This window comes from Xyrauchen texanus, chromosome 48 (assembly GCF_025860055.1).
Source record: "Xyrauchen texanus isolate HMW12.3.18 chromosome 48, RBS_HiC_50CHRs, whole genome shotgun sequence".
Lineage (NCBI taxonomy): Eukaryota > Metazoa > Chordata > Actinopteri > Cypriniformes > Catostomidae > Xyrauchen > Xyrauchen texanus.
In genome coordinates, this window is record NC_068323.1 from 2,664,133 (window position 1) to 2,691,144 (window position 27,012).

A 27,012-nucleotide genomic window follows, 5' to 3' on the forward strand; every position below is an offset into this window, starting at 1 on the left:
TAGTTGCAGCTGCATACAGAGTGAGGAAACTATTGTAAACATTACCTATTTACCTTACCTACATGAAGCTAAATGGATGATAGTCATTATTCATATCTAGTGAACATGGCGATTTTAATAAATAAGCCAAGGCACAAAATTAACAATAGACTGTAAATGAAAACATAACAAATGTAATAAAAAAACAGCACAAGGTATTAAAACCAGCAAAAGTTACAGAAATTAATATACCGGTACACATATTGTTTAGTGGTGTCATACCCTTCTATTTTGAAGCGCTCCATCAGAAGGAGACACCACCACTTTTGAATGGAAGGCATGTCCATCTGAAAGATGTGTGACAGTGATGAGGAGAATCTTTAGTTCATAATGTATCCATTTTCTTCAAGATGAAGAGTGTGCACTCAGACAACATGTAAAGTGAGAAATTTCCTTTTACATTTTTTTTTTTTTTAAATCAACTAACCTCCTCGAAGTCAAACCCCACACCTGTCACAATGCAAAGGGTATACTGAAATATAAAAGACAGAAAAAATTAATCACAATGTTGACAGAAACTTGTACATACTTGCCAAATAAACTGACCTTACCATAAGCATGAAAATCCCACAGTCATTTCCACAGATCTGGTGTGGCAATCTCTAAAAGCAACAAAAAAGGTAACATACATGTCAAATAGATGAAAGCATTACCATCTCGGTTACATTATGACATCTATGATATGCAGAATATGGGATATAATAATATTTGTTTGGAGTAGCTAAATATGCATTTATTAATCACCGCAATATCATGTCCAGTCTTTTCAGTCCAGCTCCCAGGATACATTTTTTGTGCAAGATTTCTACAGAAAAAAAATAAAAGGATAAGAACGTAGCCGAAATATATCAGTACAGGCTATAAGAACGTAGCCGAAATATATCAGTTCAGGCTATAAGAACGTAGCCGAAATATATCAGTACAGGCTATAAGAACGTAGCCGAAATATATCAGTACAGGCTATAAGAACGTAGCCGAAATATATCAGTTCAGGCTATAAGAACGTAGCCGAAATATATCAGTACAGGCTATAAGAACGTAGCCGAAATATATCAGTTCAGGCTATAAGAACGTGAGCCGAAAATATATCAGTACAGGCTATAAGAGCGTGAGCGAAATATATCAGTACAGGCTATAAGAACGTAGGCGAAATATATCAGTTCAGGCTATAAGAACGTAGCGAAATATATCAGTACAGGCTATAAGAGCGTGGCGAAATATATCAGTACAGGCTATAAGAACGTGAGTCGAAATATATCAGTACAGGCTATAAGAACGTGGCGAAATATATCAGTACAGGCTATAAGAACGTGAGCGAAATATATCAGTTCAGGCTATAAGAACGTAGCGAAATATATCAGTACAGGCTATAAGAACGTAGTCGAAATATATCAGTTCAGGCTATAAGAACGTAGCCGTAAACATATCAGTACAGGCTATAAGAACGTGAGCGAAATATATCAGTACAGGCTATAAGAACGTAGCGAAATATATCAGTTCAGGCTATAAGAACGTAGCGAAATATATCAGTACAGGCTATAAGAGCGTAGCGAATATACAGTACAGGCTATAAACGTGGCAGTATCAGGGCTATAAGAACGTGAGTCGAAATATATCAGTACAGGCTATAAGAACGTAGCCGAAATATATCAGTTCAGGCTATAAGAACGTAGTCGAAATATATCAGTACAGGCTATAAGAACGTGAGTCGAAAATATATCAGTACAGGCTATAAGAACGTAGCTGAAACATATCAGTTCAGGCTATAAGAACGTAGCTGAAATATATCAGTACAGGCTATAAGAACGTAGCTGAAATATATCAGTACAGGCTATAAGAGCGTGGCGAAATATATCAGTTCAGGCTATAAGAGCGTGGCGAAATATATCAGTTACAGGCTATAAGAACGTGGCGAAATATATCAGTTCAGGCTATAAGAGCGTGGCGAAATATATCAGTTCAGGCTATAAGAGCGTGAGCTGAAATATATCAGTTCAGGCTATAAGAGCGTGGCGAAATATATCAGTTCAGGCTATAAGAGCGTGGCGAAATATATCAGTACAGGCTATAAGAGCGTGGCGAAATATATCAGTACAGGCTATAAGAGCGTGGCGAAATATATCAGTACAGGCTATAAGAACGTAGCCGAAATATATCAGTACAGGCTATAAGAACGTAGCGAAATATATCAGTACAGGCTATAAGAACGTAGCGAAATATATCAGTACAGGCTATAAGAACGTAGCGAAATATATCAGTTCAGGCTATAAGAGCGTAGGCGAAATATATCAGTACAGGCTATAAGAACGTAGCCGAAATATATCAGTTCAGGCTATAAGCGAGCGAAATATATCAGTTCAGGCTATAGACGAGCAAATATATCAGTACAGGCTATAAGAGCGTAGCGAAATATATCAGTTCAGGCTATAAGAACGTGAGTCGAAATATATCAGTTCAGGCTATAAGAACGTGGCGAAATATATCAGTACAGGCTATAAGAGCGTGGCGAAATATATCAGTACAGGCTATAAGAGCGTGGCGAAATATATCAGTACAGGCTATAAGAGCGTGAGTCGAAATATATCAGTACAGGCTACATAAGAACGTAGCCGAAATATATCAGTACAGGCTATAGAGAACGTGAGTCGAAACATATCAGTACAGGCTATAAGAGCGTGGCGAAATATATCAGTACAGGCTATAAGAACGTAGTCGAAATATATCAGTTCAGGCTATAAGAACGTGAGTCGAAACATATCAGTACAGGCTATAAGAACGTGGCGAAATATATCAGTACAGGCTATAAGAGCGTGGCGAAATATATCAGTTCAGGCTATAAGAGCGTGGCGAAACATATCAGTTCAGGCTATAAGAGCGTAGCGAAACATATCAGTTCAGGCTATAAGAGCGTAGCCGAAATATATCAGTACAGGCTATAAGAGCGTGGCGAAATATATCAGTTCAGGCTATAAGAGCGTAGTCGAAACATATCAGTTCAGGCTATAAGAGCGTAGCGAAACATATCAGTTCAGGCTATAAGAGCGTAGCTGAAATATATCAGTTCAGGCTATAAGAACGTAGTCGAAACATATCAGTACAGGCTATAAGAGCGTAGCGAAACATATCAGTACAGGCTATAAGAGCGTAGCGAAATATATCAGTACAGGCTATAAGAGCGTGGCGAAATATATCAGTTCAGGCTATAAGAGCGTAGCGAAATATATCAGTACAGGCTATAAGAACGTAGCGAAATATATCAGTACAGGCTATAAGAACGTGGCGAAATATATCAGTACAGGCTATAAGAGCGTAGCTGAAATATATCAGTTCAGGCTATAAGAGCGTAGCGAAATATATCAGTTCAGGCTATAAGAGCGTGGCGAAATATATCAGTACAGGCTATAAGAGCGTGGCGAAATATATCAGTACAGGCTATAAGAGCGTGGCGAAATATATCAGTTCAGGCTATAAGAGCGTGGCGAAATATATCAGTTCAGGCTATAAGAGCGTAGCCGAAATATATCAGTTCAGGCTATAAGAGCGTAGCCGAAATATATCAATTCAGGCTATAAGAGCGTGGCGAAATATATCAGTTCAGGCTATAAGAACGTGGCGAAATATATCAGTTCAGGCTATAAGAACGTAGCGAAATATATCAGTACAGGCTATAAGAACGTGGCGAAATATATCAGTACAGGCTATAAGAACGTAGCGAAATATATCAGTACAGGCTATAAGAACGTAGCCGAAATATATCAGTACAGGCTATAAGAACGTGAGCGAAACATATCAGTTCAGGCTATAAGAGCGTGGCGAAACATATCAGTACAGGCTATAAGAACGTAGCTGAAACATATCAGTTCAGGCTATAAGAACGTAGCCGAAATATATCAGTACAGGCTATAAGAACGTAGCCGAAATATATCAGTACAGGCTATAAGAACGTAGCCGAAATATATCAGTACAGGCTATAAGAACGTAGCCGAAATATATCAGTTCAGGCTATAAGAACGTAGCGAAATATATCAGTTCAGGCTATAAGAACGTAGTCGAAATATATCAGTACAGGCTATAAGAACGTGAGTCGAAACATATCAGTTCAGGCTATAAGAACGTAGCCGAAATATATCAGTACAGGCTATAAGAACGTAGCCGAAATATATCAGTACAGGCTATAAGAACGTAGCCGAAATATATCAGTACAGGCTATAAGAACGTAGCCGAAATATATCAGTACAGGCTATAAGAACGTAGCCGAAATATATCAGTTCAGGCTATAAGAACGTAGCCGAAATATATCAGTTCAGGCTATAAGAACGTAGCCGAAATATATCAGTTCAGGCTATAAGAACGTAGCCGAAATATATCAGTACAGGCTATAAGAACGTAGCCGAAACATATCAGTTCAGGCTATAAGAACGTAGCCGAAATATATCAGTACAGGCTATAAGAACGTAGCCGAAATATATCAGTACAGGCTATAAGAACGTAGCCGAAACATATCAGTTCAGGCTATAAGAACGTAGCGAAATATATCAGTACAGGCTATAAGAACGTAGTCGAAATATATCAGTACAGGCTATAAGAACGTAGTCGAAACATATCAGTTCAGGCTATAAGAACGTAGTCGAAATATATCAGTTCAGGCTATAAGAACGTGGCGAAATATATCAGTACAGGCTATAAGAACGTAGTCGAAATATATCAGTTCAGGCTATAAGAACGTAGCCGAAACATATCAGTACAGGCTATAAGAACGTAGCCGAAATATATCAGTTCAGGCTATAAGAACGTAGCCGAAATATATCAGTTCAGGCTATAAGAACGTAGCCGAAACATATCAGTACAGGCTATAAGAACGTAGCCGAAATATATCAGTTCAGGCTATAAGAAAGTAGCCGAAACATATCAGTACAGGCTATAAGAACGTAGCCGAAATATATCAGTTCAGGCTATAAGAACGTAGCCGAAACATATCAGTTCAGGCTATAAGAACGTAGCCGAAACATATCAGTACAGGCTATAAGAACGTAGCCGAAACATATCAGTACAGGCTATAAGAACGTAGCCGAAACATATCAGTACAGGCTATAAGAACGTAGCCGAAATATATCAGTTCAGGCTATAAGAACGTAGCTGAAACATATCAGTTCAGGCTATAAGAACGTAGCCGAAATATATCAGTTCAGGCTATAAGAACGTAGCCGAAACATATCAGTTCAGGCTATAAGAACGTAGCTGAAATATATCAGTACAGGCTATAAGAACGTAGCCGAAACATATCAGTACAGGCTATAAGAACCTAGCTGAAACATATCAGTTCAGGCTATAAGAACGTAGCCGAAATATATCAGTACAGGCTATAAGAACGTAGCCGAAACATATCAGTTCAGGCTATAAGAACGTAGCCGAAACATATCAGTTCAGGCTATAAGAACGTAGCTGAAATATATCAGTACAGGCTATAAGAACGTAGCCGAAACATATCAGTTCAGGCTATAAGAACGTAGCTGAAACATATCAGTTCAGGCTATAAGAACGTAGCCGAAACATATCAGTTCAGGCTATAAGAACGTAGCCGAAACATATCAGTTCAGGCTATAAGAACGTAGCTGAAATATATCAGTACAGGCTATAAGAACGTAGCCGAAACATATCAGTACAGGCTATAAGAACCTAGCTGAAACATATCAGTTCAGGCTATAAGAACGTAGCCGAAATATATCAGTACAGGCTATAAGAATGTAGCCGAAACATATCAGTACAGGCTATAAGAACCTAGCTGAAACATATCAGTTCAGGCTATAAGAACGTAGCCGAAATATATCAGTTCAGGCTATAAGAACGTAGCCGAAACATATCAGTACAGGCTATAAGAACCTAGCTGAAACATATCAGTTCAGGCTATAAGAACGTAGCTGAAATATATCAGTACAGGCTATAAGAACGTAGCTGAAACATATCAGTTCAGGCTATAAGAACGTAGCCGAAATATATCAGTTCAGGCTATAAGAACGTAGCCGAAACATATCAGTTCATATCATAGCCAAAGTATAAATTGCTATATGAACATGTCAAATAGTATGCCTCCTTTGTGAACCCAAAAATCGCTCTGTAATCAGCATCACCAAATCTAGACTCATGCAATGTGTAATGTGAGTCTAAAAAGAACATCTCTCTCATGAGTGGCTTCATGACCTATAATGTGGTATTTGGTAAAAGATACACAACATTGTACAAGTCGTTAGAAAAATAAATAAATATGGAATTCACAATTTGAATTTACATGATTTAATAATAACCACTACATGTACAATCTAGTATCTTGGAACAGTACCAATCCCTTACACAGAGAACAAAGTGATCTGGCCCAATTGAGTCTGTCCATACCAACAAGTCTTTCATGTCAACATCCTCCTAACATTAATCAAATGTCTTGTCATTATGCAGATCTAAATTTTTGGAACCACATACATATTGTTCTTTTTGCATACTTACTGGAAAGTTGACAACCACGTTATTTGGTGTATGCTTCCATGTAGGAACTACGTACATGTTCTCTATATATATGTCTTTTCCCTAAAGTAAAAAAATTAAGTAAATATATTATAAAGTAAAAAGTGTATAACTACTTTGAGAGTAGACAATAATATGAAAGAATATAGTAACTGATAAATTATGTTTAATTTAGGCTTTGGTCTTGTGAATATTTAATACATATATAGAAGTTACATACGTGTTGCTGAGCTGCTTCATGGATCAATTTAAAGCAGGCATTCCCAATCTACAAACAAACAACCAAATAAAATATAAAAGACTATCATTAAACATTAAAAACTAATACAAACAGGGCTTTCCCCCTCCTATTTTGAACAAACTTCCCACTACTCACCTGGGAATCCATGTATCTTTGTAACCCTAGGCTCCAAAACTCTTCACGGGTGAGACATGTGGGCCCTTCTTTTATAATAATTTCCGCTCCAGGCCGTCTCGTGTCCAGAACATAGCTGAGCTGAAAATTACTATTATTAGTAAAAGAGCAAAAGACATGGCATTCTTTGTTAAAAGCTTCTAAAGTTATTCAGTCAAGAGCATTTTTTCTTTCTTAACATCAATTACAGAGTGGGTAACATGAGCAATGTGGGGTGTAACCTGTACAGATCATAGATCAAATATCGGTTACACCCATAACTAACTGTCGGATAATAGCGTGAGACTTGACAAACATATCACATTTTAATAATTAGCTTACCAATTTGTCCTGGATAGGATTCAATTCTTTTTCCCAGGGTTTACTCAGTCCTGAGAAGCCGAGGGACGCTGGACTGGGCGCAGCGGGGGACGCTGGACTGGGCGCAGCGGGGGACGCTGGACTGGGAGCAGCGAGCGACGCTGGACTGGGAGCAGCGAGCGACGATGGCTTGGGCACTGACTCTGCTGAAACTAAAACAGAAAATGACTAAGTGTTCCTATAAACCCATAAAATAAGCATTCTGTCATACAGAAAAACAAAATGAAGAACTTGACAATAGAAGAGCAGAATAAGTCCCTCATTACTCACCAGTTGCTGCAGTATCAAAAGAGAAGGATTGAGAATTCACAGCCATGGCTACACCTAAAACACACATAAACAAACATCCTCACCTTAATAAAAACACACACATATATAAATATATAATATTCACAATCATATCATTACCACTAAGACTGAAGAATGAGGGTGGAATACATACCCAACACTGTCTGACCATTGGAATTTAACACTATGTCCACTCCCATGCCCAGTCTCGTCTTCATGTTCTCTATGGTTCTGGAGTTTTTGTTGCTGTTGTTGTGATGCAAGATGTTTCGCATCAGAAAGATGTGTGAGGAGGGAGTCATCATATTGAGAAAATGGTTATTTTTTCTCATTCCAGAGAAGAGCTGTTCGGCACACTGACTATTGAGCCAACCACACAACTCCGGGACCAGCTCCACCTTGCGCAAGGTATCCCTGGCGTCCTTAGAATTAGCCTCATGGAAACGATCATATAGGGCATAATGATCAGATGATCCTGTTATAGGGTGGCTTTTCTGTGAGTAGCCACGGTAAGTTCACTTTTATCTGCCCAGAATTTGCAAGCTGAATGTTTTCCTCTGTAGGCTGTAGCAGCCTGCCCCCATGAGGATGGAAGGTTTCGGGTTTTCTAATGTTAGTGTGTGTTGCCAACCCTCTGGCAAAGTCATACAATGAAATATTTGGAAAATGTTTCATTGAAAACAAAAGGTCTGTGAAGTCCCGTGGGCTCTCAGCTCTGATGTTGAATTTTAACTGCCTCTATCTATAATGAACATTAGCATATTTGAATAATTAACACATAGTATGATTCAGTAATACACATATATTAACTGACTTAGCTCACAGTAAATGATTTAATGAGTCAAATACCTTGAGTTTTAGAAGCTCATCTGTTAGCCGGTCCTCTGTGAGGGTAAACTCGGATTCCTCCTTCACACTATAAGGAGAATGCACCTTCTGATATTCTGTATTGAGAAGATGATTCCCGCTTCTTGTGTGAGGACCAATCCATGGAGCCCAGTTATGGTAGCTCGGACGAACCACAAAGGGGTTTGCCTTATTGTCTTTGAATAAGAAATTGTTAATAGAATATTTTATCATAATTCCATAGTAAAGAAAGCAAACACTAATATGTGATACCAGCTGTATCAGGGAATCATACTCACTTGGAACTAAGCCACGGCTGATCATTTCCAGAGAAACACACTCCCAGAAATCTTCAGCATTCACCTTTCCATCAAAATCCTCTGGTGGTTCCTCATTGCTGCTCACTAAAAAACAAGTCTTACCCAAGTTGGACATGCAATGTACATGACATAACAAACGAGTAAAAAAAAATAATTAAATGTGTGGACTTACCAGGCATACTAAAAACACCCTTCTTATGAAGGTCCATTACGATGGACACTGGATGGTAACCACACGTTACGCATGCAAAAGTGTAGATGTGGTCGGACAGTGCCTCAAAACTCAAGTAGGCATGCAGGATCCTTGTTTTTGAAGGAAAGGCTTTACCCGAGGTCCTCTCCAAGACCTCAATTACACTTCCTACAGCCTGGTGAGTCTGCCAAATAGAGGTCATATTACGTAGACTTTACAATACATATTCATGACAAATTCTTTGTTGTTGTTGTTTTATACGACAAATTCAATACAACATGGTTCTTTACCTGGAGATTGTTGCGCAGAAAATGGCACAAGTGTATCAACAGAAGTATGTGGTCATCAAAATTATAGATACCATCACACCACTCCTGATATCGATATACCATGCCACATCTGTAGCACTGTTTCCTGTACATTGATATTCCTACCAAAAGCAAGTGCCAGTAAAGAGGTTACCAATTTTTTTTGTCACAGCTTTATGGTACAACCCTAATACATTAAACACTAAAATGAGTGCATGGAGATGTTAATAAGCCTACAAGTGGAGAGGAAGACCCTGACAATCATGGTCTTCAACACTTAACAGTACATGTAAACAGGAATTAAATGTTGAATTAATGATAAATTTAAAGAAAACATAGCAAACCTTCTATGACATTGGTCATCGTCAGGATTTTGGCCTTTGATGTGATGATCAATGGTTCACTTAGTGGAATTACCTCAGAACATTCTGTGCAAAAGGCTTCAGATGGTGTGAAGCTCAGAGGAAAATTACAAGAGTTTAACACATCTGAAGGGATGACTGCAGGTAGTTTCTTTTTATCAAAGATGTACCTAACCATCACTGACGTGCGGTCTGGGTAGGCAAACTAGGCACTGCCTACCCTGCCAAAATTCTAAAATAAAATGTTTATTAAATAATAAACTTGTATTTGTATTTGTATTTTTACTTTTTATTCTTGTGATTTATATATGCAATATGTGTGTTATTCCAATTGTTTCGACGTTATGATGACAAATGTAGCAGTTACGCATAATCAACTAAAAACATATGGTAGAATAAGCAGTGCTTTTACGGTCCATTCATTGCAGACGACAAGCGGAAAACCCATGTTGCGCATGCGCACTTCGATCCTGTATTCTTTAACATGTACGGCAAAAAGCACAAATCTGCTGTGCCTTTTGACGTAAATATGTTATGCCCGTAATCATCTCCATTACGTATCAGACATGGACCAATTTAAATCGAGATATTCCTGTACATTTGCGTAGCTAACGTCATTACACCACAGCTAGCGTACATGCCTAATCCCCGCCAAATTCAAAATCAAAACATTCACTCACATCCAGTGTCAAATTACACTGAAAACCTTTGGAAAATCTCGGATCGACCTTGCACTTGACGAGCAAAGGAAGCTGAATATATCCTACCACAATGAAAAGGTAAAGGTTTTGAAGGATCTTGATAAATGCATAACGTGTGTGTGTGTGTGTGTGTGTGTGTGCGTGAGAGAGAGAGAGAGAGAGTACACGATATACATCCTGATTTGTACATTTCTTGATATGCCGCGCTTGTGTGTAACGTTCACTGTTATTACGTATTATTAGCTTAAACAATAAATCAGGTAATCTGGCTTTCATAACTCAGTGCCTAGCCTCTTTAAGACATCACCGCACGTCACTGCTAACCATCCGAGACAGATTCTGTCCTTCGGGTGGGTACTGGGCTCCTTCCTCTGCCTCAAAACCTTCCACATTGGTGGGAAAATGTTGTGCAATACTATCCTCCTCCACACTTCTGGTTTTCCGGAATAGTGCCCTGTCCACTTCAAATAGGTGCCACTTTGCAACATTTTTGTGAAGGCATGACTGCCTTGGTTTAGCACAAGGACAATGCCAAGAAATTGTTTTGGCATCATAGGTAACCATGACTCGACCAAGACTGCTGTAGTAGGAAATGGTGGGCTCGAACACAGAAATGTATTTTTTATGGCTGGGCCCACAAACGGTCCTGCACAGTTTGTTGCATTTTGAGATGAAGTAACCTGCAAAATTATAGCAACTAAGTTATCAACAGTGCAGAGTGAACACAGTAAGTTTAACAAAACACAGAAATAGATAAATAAACGTAACAACATTGTCATCACTTCAGTGTAGGGCTATGTGATTTTTACGTTGACTAGTTAAACATTTAAAGAAATCGAAAAGGAATCGGTCAATCATTCTGAAAAGGAAAAATCAAGATTTTATTTTTTTGCCATATTAGCCCTGCCCTACTTCAGTGTAGTTTCTAATTCAAGAAACTACAGCTCATCTTGTTTGTCTTCGTTTTTAGATGCAAGTACATATTTAGATTATACAAACATATTTGTGATTTAAAACCACAAAAATGTATCAATATCTAGAGATATGCTCCCACCATACCTCCATGCTCCACTGCATGACTTATATGGTTCTCAAGATGAATAGAAAATGATAATTTCTCTTTAGTCATAAAACTGCAGCAGGGACATTCGAACCACCCATCCAGGCAGTATTGATCTGCATCAGGCTTGAACTGAAAATGTGTAGGATGCTGTAAAACATGACAATGACAATAATTATGTGATCTTTCCATTAATCTAGAATAGATAGAAGGATACATAGATAATTTGCCACATACACAGAGTTATCAAGTAAGATGTAGTGAAATGATTCGGTTGCTCAACCAAGTTACTTTGCAAGGTTTGTAAGTGATAAGTGATCAGACCAAAACGTTTTAACCTAGCTATCGTTAAGTTGTTAATTCCATTTCAGACAAACCTTTGGCCCGACAGTTAACAGTACGCTAACTTACGGAAGAGGATTAGGGCCAAGCAATAATAAAAAAATAAAACCATCTCGAGATTAAAGTCATTATAATGCGAGATTAAACTCGTTAAATTTCGAGAAAAAAGTCGAAATACAATCTTGAGAATAAACTCATTAAATATCGAGAATAAAGTCGTTGTGTTTCGAGAAAAAACCTTTTAAGTTTAATCTCGCATTATAATGACTTTATTCTCGATATTTAATGAGTTTAATATATTTTCCATCATTCTTTCCTACATTTATTCTTATTCTTCACCCAGACCTAAATTTATCCTTTTCCTTACATTTTATGTTGTTGTTATTGATTGCTGTGTGTTGACGCACTTCTGTTTAAAGTTTTATTTTGTAATGCTATAGTACTTTAATAGTAACTATGTTGCTTGCATACATTGCAATTAAACTACTAATAACAATTACAAATGAAATTGAAAAGCACTGTGAGTTGTTGAGATAATCTTGGGGGAAGTACATTATACACACCAGTGGCAGCCAATGTTGGGAGGTTTATTATAATGCATTATGTTTCATGTACAGTAAATAGGTTTTACAAATGTAAATCACGTTAAAACTAATACATGGTAATGTGTTACTCATTTGGAAACAACACTCTTACAGAGGTTTGTGAGGGTACCACATACAGTCACAACATCGTCTAGCATGTTAACCTGCGACACTGGAATAACTGTTTGCAAAATCTTAAAGTTTTTCCACCGACCAATAACTTCGCTCCACATGGATTCTCACACGAGAAAGTTGTCTAGATGTGTCCACTTCCTGTGCAGAAAGCTGCTTTTTTCCTTTTGTGAAATGAGGGATACTGAAGGGTTGCACCATAAGCTGCAAGCTCGTCTCTGATGAGAAATCCCTGTCGGCTAAAACCTCATCCCTAGGCTCCAAAAGTTCTAAGAAACCTGACTCTTTTGTGATCTGCTTGTCTGAAACCCGTCCACCCCACCCAGGAGATAGAAATGAAATTGCACCAGCTGGAGTGATGCCGATTAAATATTTAATTGTGTTGTTGTGTTTATAATTTGACCATGTCTGGGCCCTAGCAGTCAGATTACTGGGTCTAGCTATGAAAATTTCTGTGCAGTCTATTATGCACCGGCAGTTTTAAAGTTCAGCTTGAATGTTTTTGGCATATTTTTAAGTATTGCGCCCTTACTTGGCCATTTAATGAGTGGCTTAAGGACCAAGGCCATACCAGGGACCCAGCTCCGCAAAATATTTGAAATCGTGGTTTTTGATACTTTAAATCTATATGCCAAGTCAGTATTACATAGACCCAACCTTAATTTCATCAATATAACCAACAGGTGGTCTTCTAGTGTAAGTTTTTGGATAATTCTTTCTAAGCTGCCTGTTATTTTTGTAACTAGCCATTCAAAGAGCACGGAGGTCAGTCCGGTGAGAAAAAACAATTGTCCAATGTTGCACTTAACAGTTGTGTAGGAAAATGTAGATTTCTGCAGCTCCTCTTTCAGCTTTACATTTTCTGCTTGTAGTGCCTCAAACTTCTGACACAGGTGTACATAGTCCTCCTGAAGCTGACAATGTCTCCGGTTCAGGTCATCATATTCCCTCTTTGTAACTGGGATGTCGTCTTCAGCTTTAATAAAGAAAAGTGAAAAATTTGCATGTGCTGCAACCAATGCAGACAATTTCACAATTGGGGGTTCTCACATTTTAGCAATGATTTTTCAAAACTTTTCCATGATAGAAGAGAAGATACTTTATTGATCATAGGGCGAGTGACTCATCCAGGGGCCTGTGTACTCATATACAGATATGCAATTAGAGCAGTATGCCTGGCAGGAGCACACACACACCCTGACAATCAATCAGATAAGATGAAATATATTCATACCTGGACAATGATCCATGCTGCATTCTTGTTTCAGAGTTTTAGAAGAAACACATGGATTTGCTGCCGTTATAGGTCTATCATCTCTCCTTTTCCTATGGTACCTACAATAAAAACAGCAGAAATGTACAGTTATGCAAGAGAGAAAAACAAACTAAATAGAACAGAGGGGGAAATTAAATATTCTTACCTCTCCAACTTTGCTTCGGGGTTCTGGCTCGGTTTTGTGTACACAAACACAGAAGGCACAAAATCAGGACCACTAGAAGTGAAGATAAATATACAGCACATTTTAAATGATGATGACAATAATCTGGAACATTCTTCCAAAGGTAAAGTAAAACATTAGATTAAATATTTATTTTTAAGATTTAACTTTATTGTCATTGTACAGAGCAAATGAAATACATTCAGCATCTATACAAATGTTGTGTAAAAATGTGTAGCTGACAAGAAAATGTCTTTATTACGCATGCAATTTGAATATGCATAGAATAGGCAGAATATTTTACTAATATATAAAATGTGGTTAAAATCATATAAAACAATATATAATAAAATAAAATATCATTTCACAGACTAAAAGATTATATTATATTTAGCTACACATTTAAATACAATGTTTATATATCTAAACAGTGTTATTATAGTTTTGGATGTTTAATTTATTTAAATTTTATATTCAATTTGTCATTCCAAATTAGTTTTAATTGTCAAAGTTATTCTGTTTTAGTATTTTTTTATGGCTGCCAAAGGTATAACTGGTATAACTGAAAAAGTCTAACATCATTACAATTCTCAGGGCAGTCTTGTGTTACCTCTATATAGTTGTATTATCATGTTTATTTTGGATTGTAAATATTATAATACATCATTATTAATCTCTACCAAACTAATCTTGGGGAAGTAAACAATTAAAGGGACAGTTCACCCAAAAATAAAAATTCTCTCATCATTTACTCATTCTCATGCAAACCCACATGTTTGACTTTCTTTCTTCTGATGGACACAAATTAAGATATTTAGAAGAATGTTTCAGCTTCGTTGGTCCAAACAATGCAAGTGAATGATGACCAGAACTTTCAAGCTCCAAAAAGCACATAAATAATAGAGCGCATTGGTTTAATCTTCAGCAGTGATTGGATAAGTGTGGGTGAGAAACAGATCAATATTTAAGTCCCTTTTCAAAGTAAACCTTGACCTCAGCGTTCTCTTTGGCAATCATGATTTCAATCCTATATTTATATTTTCCAGCGCCATCTAGTGCTCTGTGAACTGCACTAGGAAGTGTAATCGAGCTTGAAATCAGGACCAGTCCTGTAGACTGCAATTGGAAGATGTACAGTGAAAAAGGATTTACATTTTGGTCCGTTTTCACTCAAAGAAGAATAAATAACTTCTGAAGACATGGATTAAACCACTGGTGTCTTATGAATTACTTTTATGCAGATTTTGTGATTTTTGGAGCTTCAAAGCTTGACCACTACAAAATTTTGAAATGTTCATTTCTAAAATGTGTGACCTTTCCTCAGGAATAAGTCTTTTATTTTGAATACTTGTATTGTTGTTTATGTGTGACCTGTCATGATGTGATTGAAGTGGATTAGAAAGCTTGTGATTGTGAACTCTACTGGTGAGCTGAAGAAACTGCAGGTCAATAAACATCACGAGACTGATTGTATTTAATGTCCTTTTTAAATAAGAGATCTCAACACAGCATTTAAAAGTATAACTTCATATTTTCATTTATTTCATATTTCTATATTCAAATTTTATACTGAAAACATTAATATATACTGTAAAATGTTATAATATATTTTAAAAGAAAATACAAGTAATTTTACAATAAAATGCTGTAAAAATGTCCTTTTACGGTAAATTATTGTTAAAATTACGGTAAAAACAGTAATCGGGCGTTCCCAGAATTCTCTGCATGACCCATCACATTTCATTATATTTAATGGGAATAATTATGTTTCTTCTTATTTTTAATATCAGTTATATAAATTGGGATTTGTTATATTTGATGTAGTTAATGTTTATTGCATTATTTTAATATCACATGTGTTATCCGGATGTCATGTTTATTGATCATTATTGATGAACTTCATGTCCTCATGTGCTCTTCTGTAATTACTTCTGTGATTAACAATATAATATAAAGTGAAAAGCAGATTTTTACCGTTTCAGAAGGTTATTGTATCAACTTTATCATTTAATAATATAAACGGTATTATACTGTCAAATATACAGGCATCAAAAATACATCCCATAAAGCCTGAAATGTGGTAAACATATTTTTCACGCTAAATCTTACATTTGACTGATTTTTTACTGTGTACAAAACCACCTCCGAGTGTTAAATTGTGTTTTTATTTTGCCTTTTTTGAGAAAACTGGTTTAGAACGATGTTTTACTTACGATCAGATGATTTATTCTAGTTTAAATTGACCAGATGTTTTCTAGATGTTGTTAAAAACTCTGTCGCACTTCACTGATTGTGTTTTACTTGCTTAACACAGAAACTTTAACTACATCATGAGCTTCACTGCGTCCAGCGGCTCATTCAGACAGTTAAGGGAAATGCACTCGTACAATCAATCAATCAATCAATCAATCAAATCAAGGCAAGTTTATTTTCATACACAATGGAAAGTGCTTCACACAGACATGATAAAGACAGTAAATGATACATACAATTACATGTTCAACAAGTAGTAAAGAGACGAACATAAACATTTGACCCTGAGTTTCGGATGTGGAAACACTGAACAGGTGCTCCAGGGGTCCGAAATGTCTCATAGTCTTTACTAACCCCCGTCCACTCTCGTTAAGAACTTTCCACCAATTAATAAAAGAAATCAAGAATCCAGAAATAAACTGATGCAGTGCGATCAGAAAGAGCAGCAGTGTTCAGTCAGTAAATGCAGTTAAACACGTGTTTTCAGTTACTGTTGGGGCACACCTGACCTCTTCTGGAAGCTTCTGTATGTAACTGGAAGCCAATGTAAAGACATAACAGTGGCATTCTGAATGAGCTGCAGGAGTCTAATGGTCTTTTTGGGAAGGTTGGCGAGGAGTCCATTGCAGTAGTCCACCCTACTGGTGATGAATGCATGAACAAGTTTCTCTAACTCATGACCGGATACAAAACATCTCATTCTAGCTGTATTTTTAGATGATAGTCTGATTTAGTTACTGAAAGTAAGGAGTCAGTAGTCTGACTGCAAAACTCGGTGGCACGAGAGTTGCAGAACAAACTCCAGCTTGAACTAATGGAAGTTTTGGCACATCCAACTGTTAATTTCGTCAATGCACTGGCACAGAGAGTCTATGGGGCTGTAGTCATTTGGTGATAGGGCTAGATCGATCTGTGTGTCGTCTGCATAGCTATAGTACTTTTAATAATTTGGCCTAGTGGGAGCATATAAAAGTTGAACAGGACCGGTGCCAGAATCGAGCCTTGTAGGACTCCATACAACTGTGTTGTTGTTATTGCTGATGGATTTATAATGTTAATAATGTAAAAGTGATTCACACTAGTGCCCTTGAACTCAAACAGAAGTCCCCAGCTGCTCATTCACTCCAACAGCAGCATTGATGTTCAACAAAGGATCCGTCTCATTTGCTCCATCACGAACAGCTTCAGTAACATCAAGCACGTTTTCCGCAGGTGATTCATTCACACTGCCTGATCTGGAACGTCCTAAAGAAAAGACAACATCGTAAACATGACCACAGAAACATGCAGTCACCATAAGAGACACTAATAACTGCCCGATGTTCATCTTAAACATCAGTTTACAGTCTGCATATTTCAACTTAATATGGATCAATCGTAATTCATATACTACCCTAAAACGTTCACACATGAGAACTTGTTTTTAGTGCTATTGCATGAAGTAAGCGTGAGTTCTGCACATGAGGTGTTCAGGACATACTTAATAATATTATGCCCGTACCCAAACCCCTTATCTAAACTTAACCCATCTGAAGAGTGTGTAAACATGACAGGAAGCTGTTGTGTGTGACAGAAGCAAGTACTTGTCATGCATGAGATACATACGGGCAATTTAGAGTCTCCAGTTCACTTAACCTGCATGTTTTTGGACTTGTGGGGGAACCCGGAGCACCCGGAGGAAACTCTGTGAGAACATGCAAAAATGTGAACCCCTAGTTGAGCCGGGACTCAAACCTGGGACCTTCTTGCCATGAGGCGACAGTGCTAACCACTGAGTCACATTGTCATATAAACAACGAGTTCCAGTTCCAACAGTTTAGACTGCGTTATGTGCTTCTGTACTTCAGGACTGTGACTCTTCAACAGATTTCAGATTGATGTCATGGCCCCTCCTCTGACTTGCAGGGGCGGTTCCTCCTGCAGGCACAGGAGGGTCGTTAGTTATTGGAGCCAACTGGGCTCAGGGTATGTAAACTGCCTCACTAACACCTCTCTCTCTCTCTCTCTCTCTCTCTCTCTCTCTCTCTCTCTCTCTCTCTCTCTCTCTCTCTGCTCCTCCAGGTATGATCCTGTTTTGTTTGTTCCTTTGTAGTTTTACTTAGTTTCCACTCAGTCATGTTCACACACACAGATTCACGCATCCCTGCACTTTACATACACCTCACATTATGACATTTTCACACCTCATTCCTTTTCCTTTGTTAAAGTTAATAGTCTTTGGTTTACAATAAAGAAAACCTTTTTGTTTGCCACATTTTTGCCACAGGCTATGAGCCGGCCTGTGACATTGAACATTCATAACGTGCTCATCAGTATAAGATTAACTCAGTAGCTGCTCTTATGTAAACAAAAAACAAAACAGGTTCATTCAAAAAGAAACAGACTAAACTGGATGAAGAACCAGCTCATTACGGCTGGGTATATATGATCTATATCGTAGATATATTGTGCATATTTCGATATGTAAATATCCATGTGTGCAGCATGGGCATTCGTGGGCATGGCATCACTTTTATGGCTTTGAAAAATTTTTGGCAGCAAATTCAATAACATTCATCTCACGTTCGATGCTTCATCCGGCACGCTCATCAGTGTTTCACCCGGCACGCTCATCAGTGTTTCACCCGGCACGCTCATCAGTGTTTCACCCGGCACGCTCATCAGTGTTTCTCCCGGCACGCTCATCAGTGTTTCACCCGGCACGCTCATCAGTGTTTCACCCGGCACGCTCATCAGTGTTTCACCCGGCACGCTCATCAGTGTTTCACCCGGCACGCTCATCAGTGTTTCACCCGGCACACTCATCAGTGTTTCTCCCGGCACGCTCATCAGTGTTTCACCCGGCACGCTCATCAGTGTTTCACCCGGCACGCTCATCAGTGTTTCACCCGGCACGCTCATCAGTGTTTCACGCGAGTGTCGTGTGCGCTTTCTCTGGAACATGCAAGTGTGCGCGAGTCTAGCGGGATGCTCTGTATTTACAGGAGCGCCCCAGAGCAGATCACTCATGCTACTCAATCATGTTTCAAACCCTGAAAAACATCTCCACAGAACGGGACGACTCCATAACAAGTCAAGAAAATGAAGAGGAGCTTATTAAAACAGATGCAACATCTGCTCATCTGACATCTGTGGTGCAGGTTCACAAAAGCCGACACAAAGCAGTAAAATATAATCTGCAAACTGTCACGACGATAAGCACTCGTAATACAATACCTCCTCAAAATTAACCCATGTGCGACCTTCAGGACATTTTTGTCTTTTACATTTTTGTTTTTATGATCATTTTGGCTGTTAATGCCAATGACATTCATTTAGCCAAAGATGTGTATTTTTGGGGTAATTTTGATATTTCAACAACAGTTCCTATAATACATCTATAATACACTATGTACACACAATAGTCACACTCAGGACCTTCAGGACAAAAATGTCCCCATTAAAACTGCAATATTTTATCCCGGTGCCATTAAAGTATTAACAACATGAATTCTATGATATTATACTTTCATTCTGGAGCTCTGGCTTCAAAAATTTTATTATTTATATTTTCCACCAGATGGCGCCATTTTTATCATGTTTATCCTATGGAGCAAATACAAGCTTTTCCCCTATTTTCTGTTTACTGTATTATAGAAACCTGCAGGACAACTGAATACATGATGCAGATACAAGTGTGTGTGTGTGTGTGTGTGTGTGTGTGAGCGTGTATTTATCACTTTGTGGGGACCAAATGTCCCCATAAGGATAGTAAAACCCGAAATTTTTGACCTTGTGGGGACATTTTGTCGGTCCCCATGAGGAAAACAGCTTATAAATCACACTAAATTATGTTTTTTGAAAATGTAAAAATGCAGAAAGTTTTCTGTGAGGGTTAGGTTTAGGGGTAGGGTTAGGTTTAGGGGATAGAATATAAAGTTTGTACAGTATAAAAACCATTATGTCTATGGAAAGTCCCCATAAAACATGGAAACACTACATGTGTGTGTGTGTGTTGGTATGGATATCAGAGTGTGTTTTGTGTGTGTGTGTGTGTGTGTGTGTGTGTGTGTGTGCGTGCGTGTGTGCTTAAATAAACAACAGTGGCACCATGTAAACAAATCAAACTAAATGAAAGTGGAAAATAATATTAATATATAATATTATTATGGCATTTTTTAACGCAGATATTTTTGTCCTCTAAGGTCCTGAGTGTGAGTTTTTTATTAATCTGACACTGCACAAAATAATTATAAAGCATCAACACTAATTTAATTTAGTGCAAACTTCAGGGCATTAATCTGTTGACAGAGTGCTCATTTAAATATGATAATTACAGCACTGAGTTACTCACCAATGAGAGTAACACTGAATTTCTGGTGTACAGTTGCTCTGCTGCTGGTGATGTACAGTTCATATTCTCCAGAGTGTGAGCGTCCGATGTTCGTGATGGTGAGAGATCCAGTCTGTTTGTTCACCTTCAGTCTTCCTCTGAATATCCCATCAAGAACATCCTCATATAATGAGATCGATTCATCCTCTGTGTTTTTGTTAGCTATGAGAGTGTTTCCAAATTTCCACACTACCATGACATCTTCCACTATTACAGTAAAGGTGTTTAGAGTGACAGAACCTCCCTCCACCACTGGCATTGGGACGAGTTCACCTGGAGAACAAAACGTCACAGTTACTCAAATAAAAATTGATAAAACACTGTCAGTAACTTCAATTAACATTAAACTGAGATCATTGACCTTCACATCACTTACAATTTAATTTTGAGAATATTCACATAGATATTCAGATCTTGGTCAAAAGTCTTAACATGATTTCCTAGATAAGGTAATGAAATAAAACACTGAGTATTATAAACTATGTTCACACTCTGAGCTTCAGTTATCACTAACAGCATCACTGCTTTGACCCTCGCGTTCAATGGCCCTTGAGATGCCGAGCCTCCATCCACGTGGCCCAGACCGGTTTTGCCGAAATCCAACCCCCCCCCCAGAATTAGACTCCGCGCTCCCTGATTGGCCCTTTCCAGAATGCCCACCCCTAGCCCTAACAATTACTAGCCCCTATCCATAAAGCCCATCCCTAAACCTACCCCTAAACATAAGGATACTAGGGAGTAAAAATTCCCAGTTTTCCCATTCTGTGCACCGCTCAACCTATAGTGAGGCCCAGATCACGACGAGAACACTGCGTTTTCTCCCTTTAGACATTTTATTTACAGTATACCTTATTTATTTGGATTACTTCTATGTTGCTTTATGTGATTTTTGAAGATAGAGGTCTGATCATCATTCAATCTTATTGTACAGACCTACAGAGCTGAAATATTCTTTATTCGTTTGTGTTCAGCTGAAGAAAGAAAGTCATACAAACATGGGAAGGCATACGGGTGAGTAAATGATGAGAGTAGTTTCATTTTTGGGTGAACTGTTCTCTTAACCCCCCTTACAGTACGTAAAGCAGATTTAGACAAGTGGAGCTGGGGAGGAGGAGGAGGATTAAAGCTACGCAAGGCTGCACTTGAATCGAAGCCGCTGAGGTGAGTACCATTTTTGGTGTAATTCCCTAATTGGTTTACGCTGAGGTGTGTCGGGAAATGTACCTATCAGCCTGTGTCATGTATAGTTTTCCAACTGAACTTAGTAGGACGTTAATAAATGACATTAAAAGAGTTGATCTACTCACCACAGACAGTAACAGTTAATCTCTTGTATGTGATCTCTCTGCTGCTGCTGATGATCTTCAGTTCATAAAGTCCAGAGTCTGTGTATTCTGTGTCTGTGATGATGAGAGATCCAGTCGGATGTAGCTGCAGTCTCTCTCTGATTTCATCATTAACAGGTGATGCGATATTCCTTCTTCTGACTTCAGCTATAAGCGTGTCTCCAAAATACACGTTCACATCATCTGACTGTATATGAGCATCATCAATGCTCAGAGGGACAGAATCCCCCTTCATCACTAACACTGTCTTTTCATCTGTATCGACATTAAAACAGGGGAATGTTCTCAATGCACTGAATACTGAACATCAAGTATATTTATGTGCAAACAGAACACAAGACAATATTATTACAGTTATTTTTACTCATATTTGTTACTTGTTTGACTTTTACTCTGTTTTTCATTGCACACCCTACTTGTTTGTTGTCATATGCATCCTGCTTTTTTACTGGCTCTGAAACTGCATCAACTTCCCTCTTCTCATCAGTCTGTGGACATCTGTGGCGCTGTCCTTTTCTGAATATCGCTCCCCTTCGTCATATCGCGGTACCATTTTGTGGCCCGTTCTGCATAACGCGGTGGCTCATTTCAGCTTATCGCAGCCCTTTCGGCTCATTTCGTGGCGTGGCCAGCCCGCCTGGTTCTCCCGATGGCCAGTCGCCCCTGATCGCCCCCAAAGTGCGTCAACCGACCGGGAAAATGCCCGGTATGCCAGATTACCAAACCAGCCCTGACTGAGTGTGTGAGGTGTTGCTTCATCGCCAGACATAATCATCACAAACATCGTCATAATGAAGCTTATGTTTCTCATCGTCAGGAGAGTGTGAGAAATGTTCATCCTACAAGGCATCCTTTAATTACGGTGTATTACTGACACCATGAAGTAATAAATCAATAACAACACGTTTGATCGTTATGATGATCTTTTACTTAACTCACACAACTTTGCCCAAAAAACAGTATTTCATGACTAATTAAGCAAACTCTAAATCTATATTTTAAAATTCTCTTTCAGATGTGAAAGTGAAAGTGGAGATTTAGAGTAAAAACAACAACTTTTTTATCTGTTTCACACCCACTGCATATTGCGGCGCCGTAGATGGTCCGTTCTGCATAATGCGGCGGCTCATTTTTGATTATCGCGGCCCATTTGTCATGTTTCGCTGCCGACCCACAGGCCCGCTCGTTTCACCCGCTGGCCAGTCCGCCCCTGATCGGCCCCAAAGTGTGTCGGCCCATCGGAAAATGCCCGTATGCTTATAACTCTTACACTCTACTGTAGCATGATAAATCTCATTCATTTTCTCTTTCTCTATCAGCTGTAGGCAACACTTACCCATTTGTTTTTTTAGTTCAGAGATCTGGTAGTAATAGTATCCAGCAGATACAGCTGCAGCTATGAGCAGAACAACAACAGCAACACTTATTCCTGCTACAGCACCTGAAGACAGACCCGCATCTGTAACAGCTAAAGAGAGAAAATCATTAGCAGTGGCGTCTCTACATTAGGGGCAGGTCGGGATGAACCCCACCAGATGTGAACTTTCTTGGTAAGTTTTAAAGGGGTCATGAAATGGAAAATCTAATTCTCCTTGATATTTAGACATTTGAGAGTTAACTGTCCAATAAAAACATACTGTCAATTTCAGAACTCAAAACTTCCTCCTGAGTCTAAAAAGAGCATTTATGAATCCCACCATCGTTTTCAAAACTGTGTGTTCATGACATCACGAGACATTATTCGGTTGTATTTACACGACCCACAACATGTGTCATCACACCGTTGGCCACGCCCACTGGCACATGAGAATGAATGAGACGCATTGTAAAGTAAAAAATACCGTTAAGGCTTAAAAAGGCCATTTACCATTCTCCTTCGAGAAGCATTTGATTGGATAAAATGAAGTAAGTTGTGACTCATACATCTTTCTGGGAATGTTTAGCTGGAAGAGAGAGAGACTATCTTCTGAAAGTGTTTTGTCCATGTTTATAAGTACATTAGCATTGATATCAATGCTAACAGATTATGACTAAAAGCATCAAAACATTCATTTTGATTTCACTGGTCAATAAGTGTCTGTAAGTACTTGTGTAACACTAGTCTGATGTCCATCCTTCTAACAGTGCTTGTGTTTCACTGACCTACATATTCACTGAGTGAGAGTTATGACCACAAGTTTCACCACTTTCAGTTTTCAATCCTTTTTTTAGTTAAATCTAGTGCAAACTAGCTTTGAAGATGCAACATTATTCACCCCGCTAAACTAAATAAGCATCACTAAATGTACTGATCTACTCACCACTGACAGTAACAGTGAATCTCCTGTATTTGGTCTCTCTGTTGTTGGTGAACTGTAGTTGATAAAGTCCAGTGTCGGTGATTCTGCTGTTTGTGATGGTGATAGATCCAGTCTGATCCAGCTGCAGTCTGCCACTGAATCTCTCATCGGCATCATCAGATAATGAGATATTATTGTCCTCAAGATCACATTTAGCTATGAGAGATCCTTCAGATCCAAACCTCCACAGTATTAGCTCATCTCCATATGTTTTATAAACATCAGTGTATAGAGTGACGGGATCGCCCTCCATCAGTGACAGTGTCTTCAGTTCTTCTGTCTGTTCACGAGACACTCGTGGAGAATCTACAAGAATATTCATTCATACACAGATATAATTATAATTACTGTGTATTTCTGTTGACACCCTACTAAACACCTCCGTCAAAATAGTTTCTGAACATCCTAATGAGATTGTTAGTCATTCAATTATTATTATTATTATTATCATAATTAAAGCTGAAGGGTGTAACTTTGTGTTAAAATACTTTCTCATGTGCAATCATAATATTCAGAGTCAGCTACTGGCTAAAAAACTGTAAACACTGTGTTTCTGTGGTGCTATGAAAATCCTGTGATTGTCCTGAATGTCCCGTCCATAGAAACACAAAAACAATGACTCAACCAATGGCGTGAGTTGGAGGTATCTACAAACTATCTTTTGTTTAACCAATGGCAGACGAGGTGAGTATTCAGAAAGCTGTTTTCAGAAAGTTTATTTTTGTCATTGAAGCTTTAAATAAAGATGATACGCTATATGTAATTATACACATTTAACATTATTTTTAGAGGCGTGTATTTAACACTTTTAAGGGGAGGTACTACGGGTGAACAGGCAAAGAAAAAATCCCATTCTTCTATCAGAATGAGAAATGACCAGATGAATATACCCAAAAATACAAGATTATTTTGTATTGGGACTTTTAGTCTCCCCTATTAATATATGCAAATTAAGTGTTATCTAATTAAATATGCACCAATTTGCACATTACATAAAACACAATATTGACATGGTAGATGAAGTCAGAACTTATTGCTTTGTTTTAATGTGATCAATAACTAAGTGGTTGGTAATCTACAGAGGCGTTTGTCAAAATATTGTTCTCTCAGTTAATTATGTTAAAATACACTTAAAAAACAAGATATTCACCCATTTATTTGCATATAATACCACATAAAAGGAAAATGACACAAGATATCAAAAAATCCCTCAGAGCATGTCTAGCTACTCCAAGTAGGAAGCGGTCTGTGGAATTATGTGGCTTCACCGATTATGAGACACGAGTCGTCACGTTCGGCAGGTGTGCAAAATGTCATTTTGAGAAAATGGCCGATAAAACATTTAGAAGTGTTAGAACGTGTTTTCCACAAACCAAACAATTTATACTGTACAATTTAATTTACGATTGAAAGGTTACTTATAACATACAAATAAAACAGAGCATATAGTTCTGTACATGGGAAGGTCAAAGGTTTCCAAGGTCAGAAATTAATAATTGTATCAGTCTGTATTTATCTCCGACTCATATTTATTATTACTTAGAAAAGGTTGCATAAAAGCATAAAAAATTAACTATTTATTGTTGTTTTTGGTAATAATTTGGTAATAAGCAAAAAATGTGTGTGGGGGGTTAATGTACATACGTCATTATAAAGACATATATTTAAAGTCTTAATGGTGTCATATATAGTGTGACTTCACTCACTGAGAACATCGTGTTTGTTACTAGTAAATGTGCATTTATGAATATGAAATTTGGCCAGAATTACAATGAAATAACAGAAAAATACGTTTTGAACACTCATTTAAGTTTTTCATGATGACAGTGTCTATAAATGCGTAACAGATATGCAATGACATGTGTCACACCCATCCCACAACGAAAGATTAAAACAAAGACATGAAATCCAATCCGACCGGTCACACTAGCACACTATTAACTGATGCTGTATTTTTAGCCCCTGCTTGTGTATAATATTATAATAAAACAATCAGGCTGAACAGTGAATAAACAACAACAGTCTGGTGTAAAGGGGTTATTTCTCATTTGAAATGAAGTTTATCACTAAAACTGTAAAATCAACTTTTTACCATTTAACTGCAAATATATAAACAAAACAACCAGTAAACAAATCCTCATTACAATATTCATTTTGACTTTATTTTTCATCTTTCGACTCAAAAAAGCGAGATGATGAACACGATTCTGACAAATGGCCAGTCTTGCCATTAACCACAACACAAACACACATATTTCTAACTAATGACTAATATCATGATCCTCCAGAACTTCACAACGGATCAAAATAACATTAAAATCACAATACAGTATTATATGATCAGTGAACTGCAGAAGTGACTGGACACATGTCCAGAATGTCTATAAGAAAACATCAGGAGGTAGAAGACATCCTAACCTTCCCATAAAGGTATAATGTCATGTGCCATTTGGATCATAATTAAAAGTGCCAAAGACAGTAACATTTCCAAAAGTGTCCCACTTTACCCATAGTCACCAAAAACTATACAAATAAAAAAATGGCCTTGAATTCATTACTTTCGTTGGTTTTATGAAAGTATTTGAGTAGCTTCAGATTTTATTTTTATTTCAGTATTTATTAACTATAATAACACAGATATTGGCGGGACGATTCCTAAAGAGTAACAGCTGACTTCAGCCACCCTTGATAGTTTTATCAGGGGAACTTTCTCAGATTTGGTTAATTTCACATGGAATAACCCAAAACCACAGCAAACATCAGAGCATATAAACTGTTAAAGGAGAATGTACACACA

The 27,012-nt window shown here is 37.9% G+C and overlaps 1 protein-coding gene and 1 pseudogene across 3 annotated transcripts in view; both read right to left on the bottom strand.

Moving 5' to 3' along the window:
* Positions 1 to 7,740: 7,740 nt before the first annotated feature.
* Positions 7,741 to 13,988, bottom strand: LOC127639465 (uncharacterized; annotated as a pseudogene).
* Positions 13,989 to 16,330: 2,342 nt separating this feature from the next.
* LOC127639924 (uncharacterized) overlaps positions 16,331 to 27,012 on the bottom strand; it is a 13,073-nt gene continuing 2,391 nt past the window's right edge. Inside the window, exons 3-7 of one of the 3 annotated variants that reach the window (XM_052122262.1) lie at positions 24,177 to 24,521; positions 23,213 to 23,344; positions 21,838 to 22,131; positions 20,492 to 20,803; positions 16,331 to 17,403 (exon numbers count right to left, since the gene is read on the bottom strand). In XM_052122262.1, coding sequence (XP_051978222.1) covers positions 17,252 to 17,403; positions 20,492 to 20,803; positions 21,838 to 22,131; positions 23,213 to 23,344; positions 24,177 to 24,521 — 1,235 coding nt within the window. In that variant the 3' untranslated portion in view covers positions 16,331 to 17,251. Of the gene's footprint in view, positions 17,404 to 17,959; positions 18,076 to 20,491; positions 20,804 to 21,837; positions 22,132 to 23,212; positions 23,345 to 24,176; positions 24,522 to 27,012 lie in introns of those variants that run through there. The other 2 variants (XM_052122264.1, XM_052122263.1) reach the window with 2 other exon arrangements.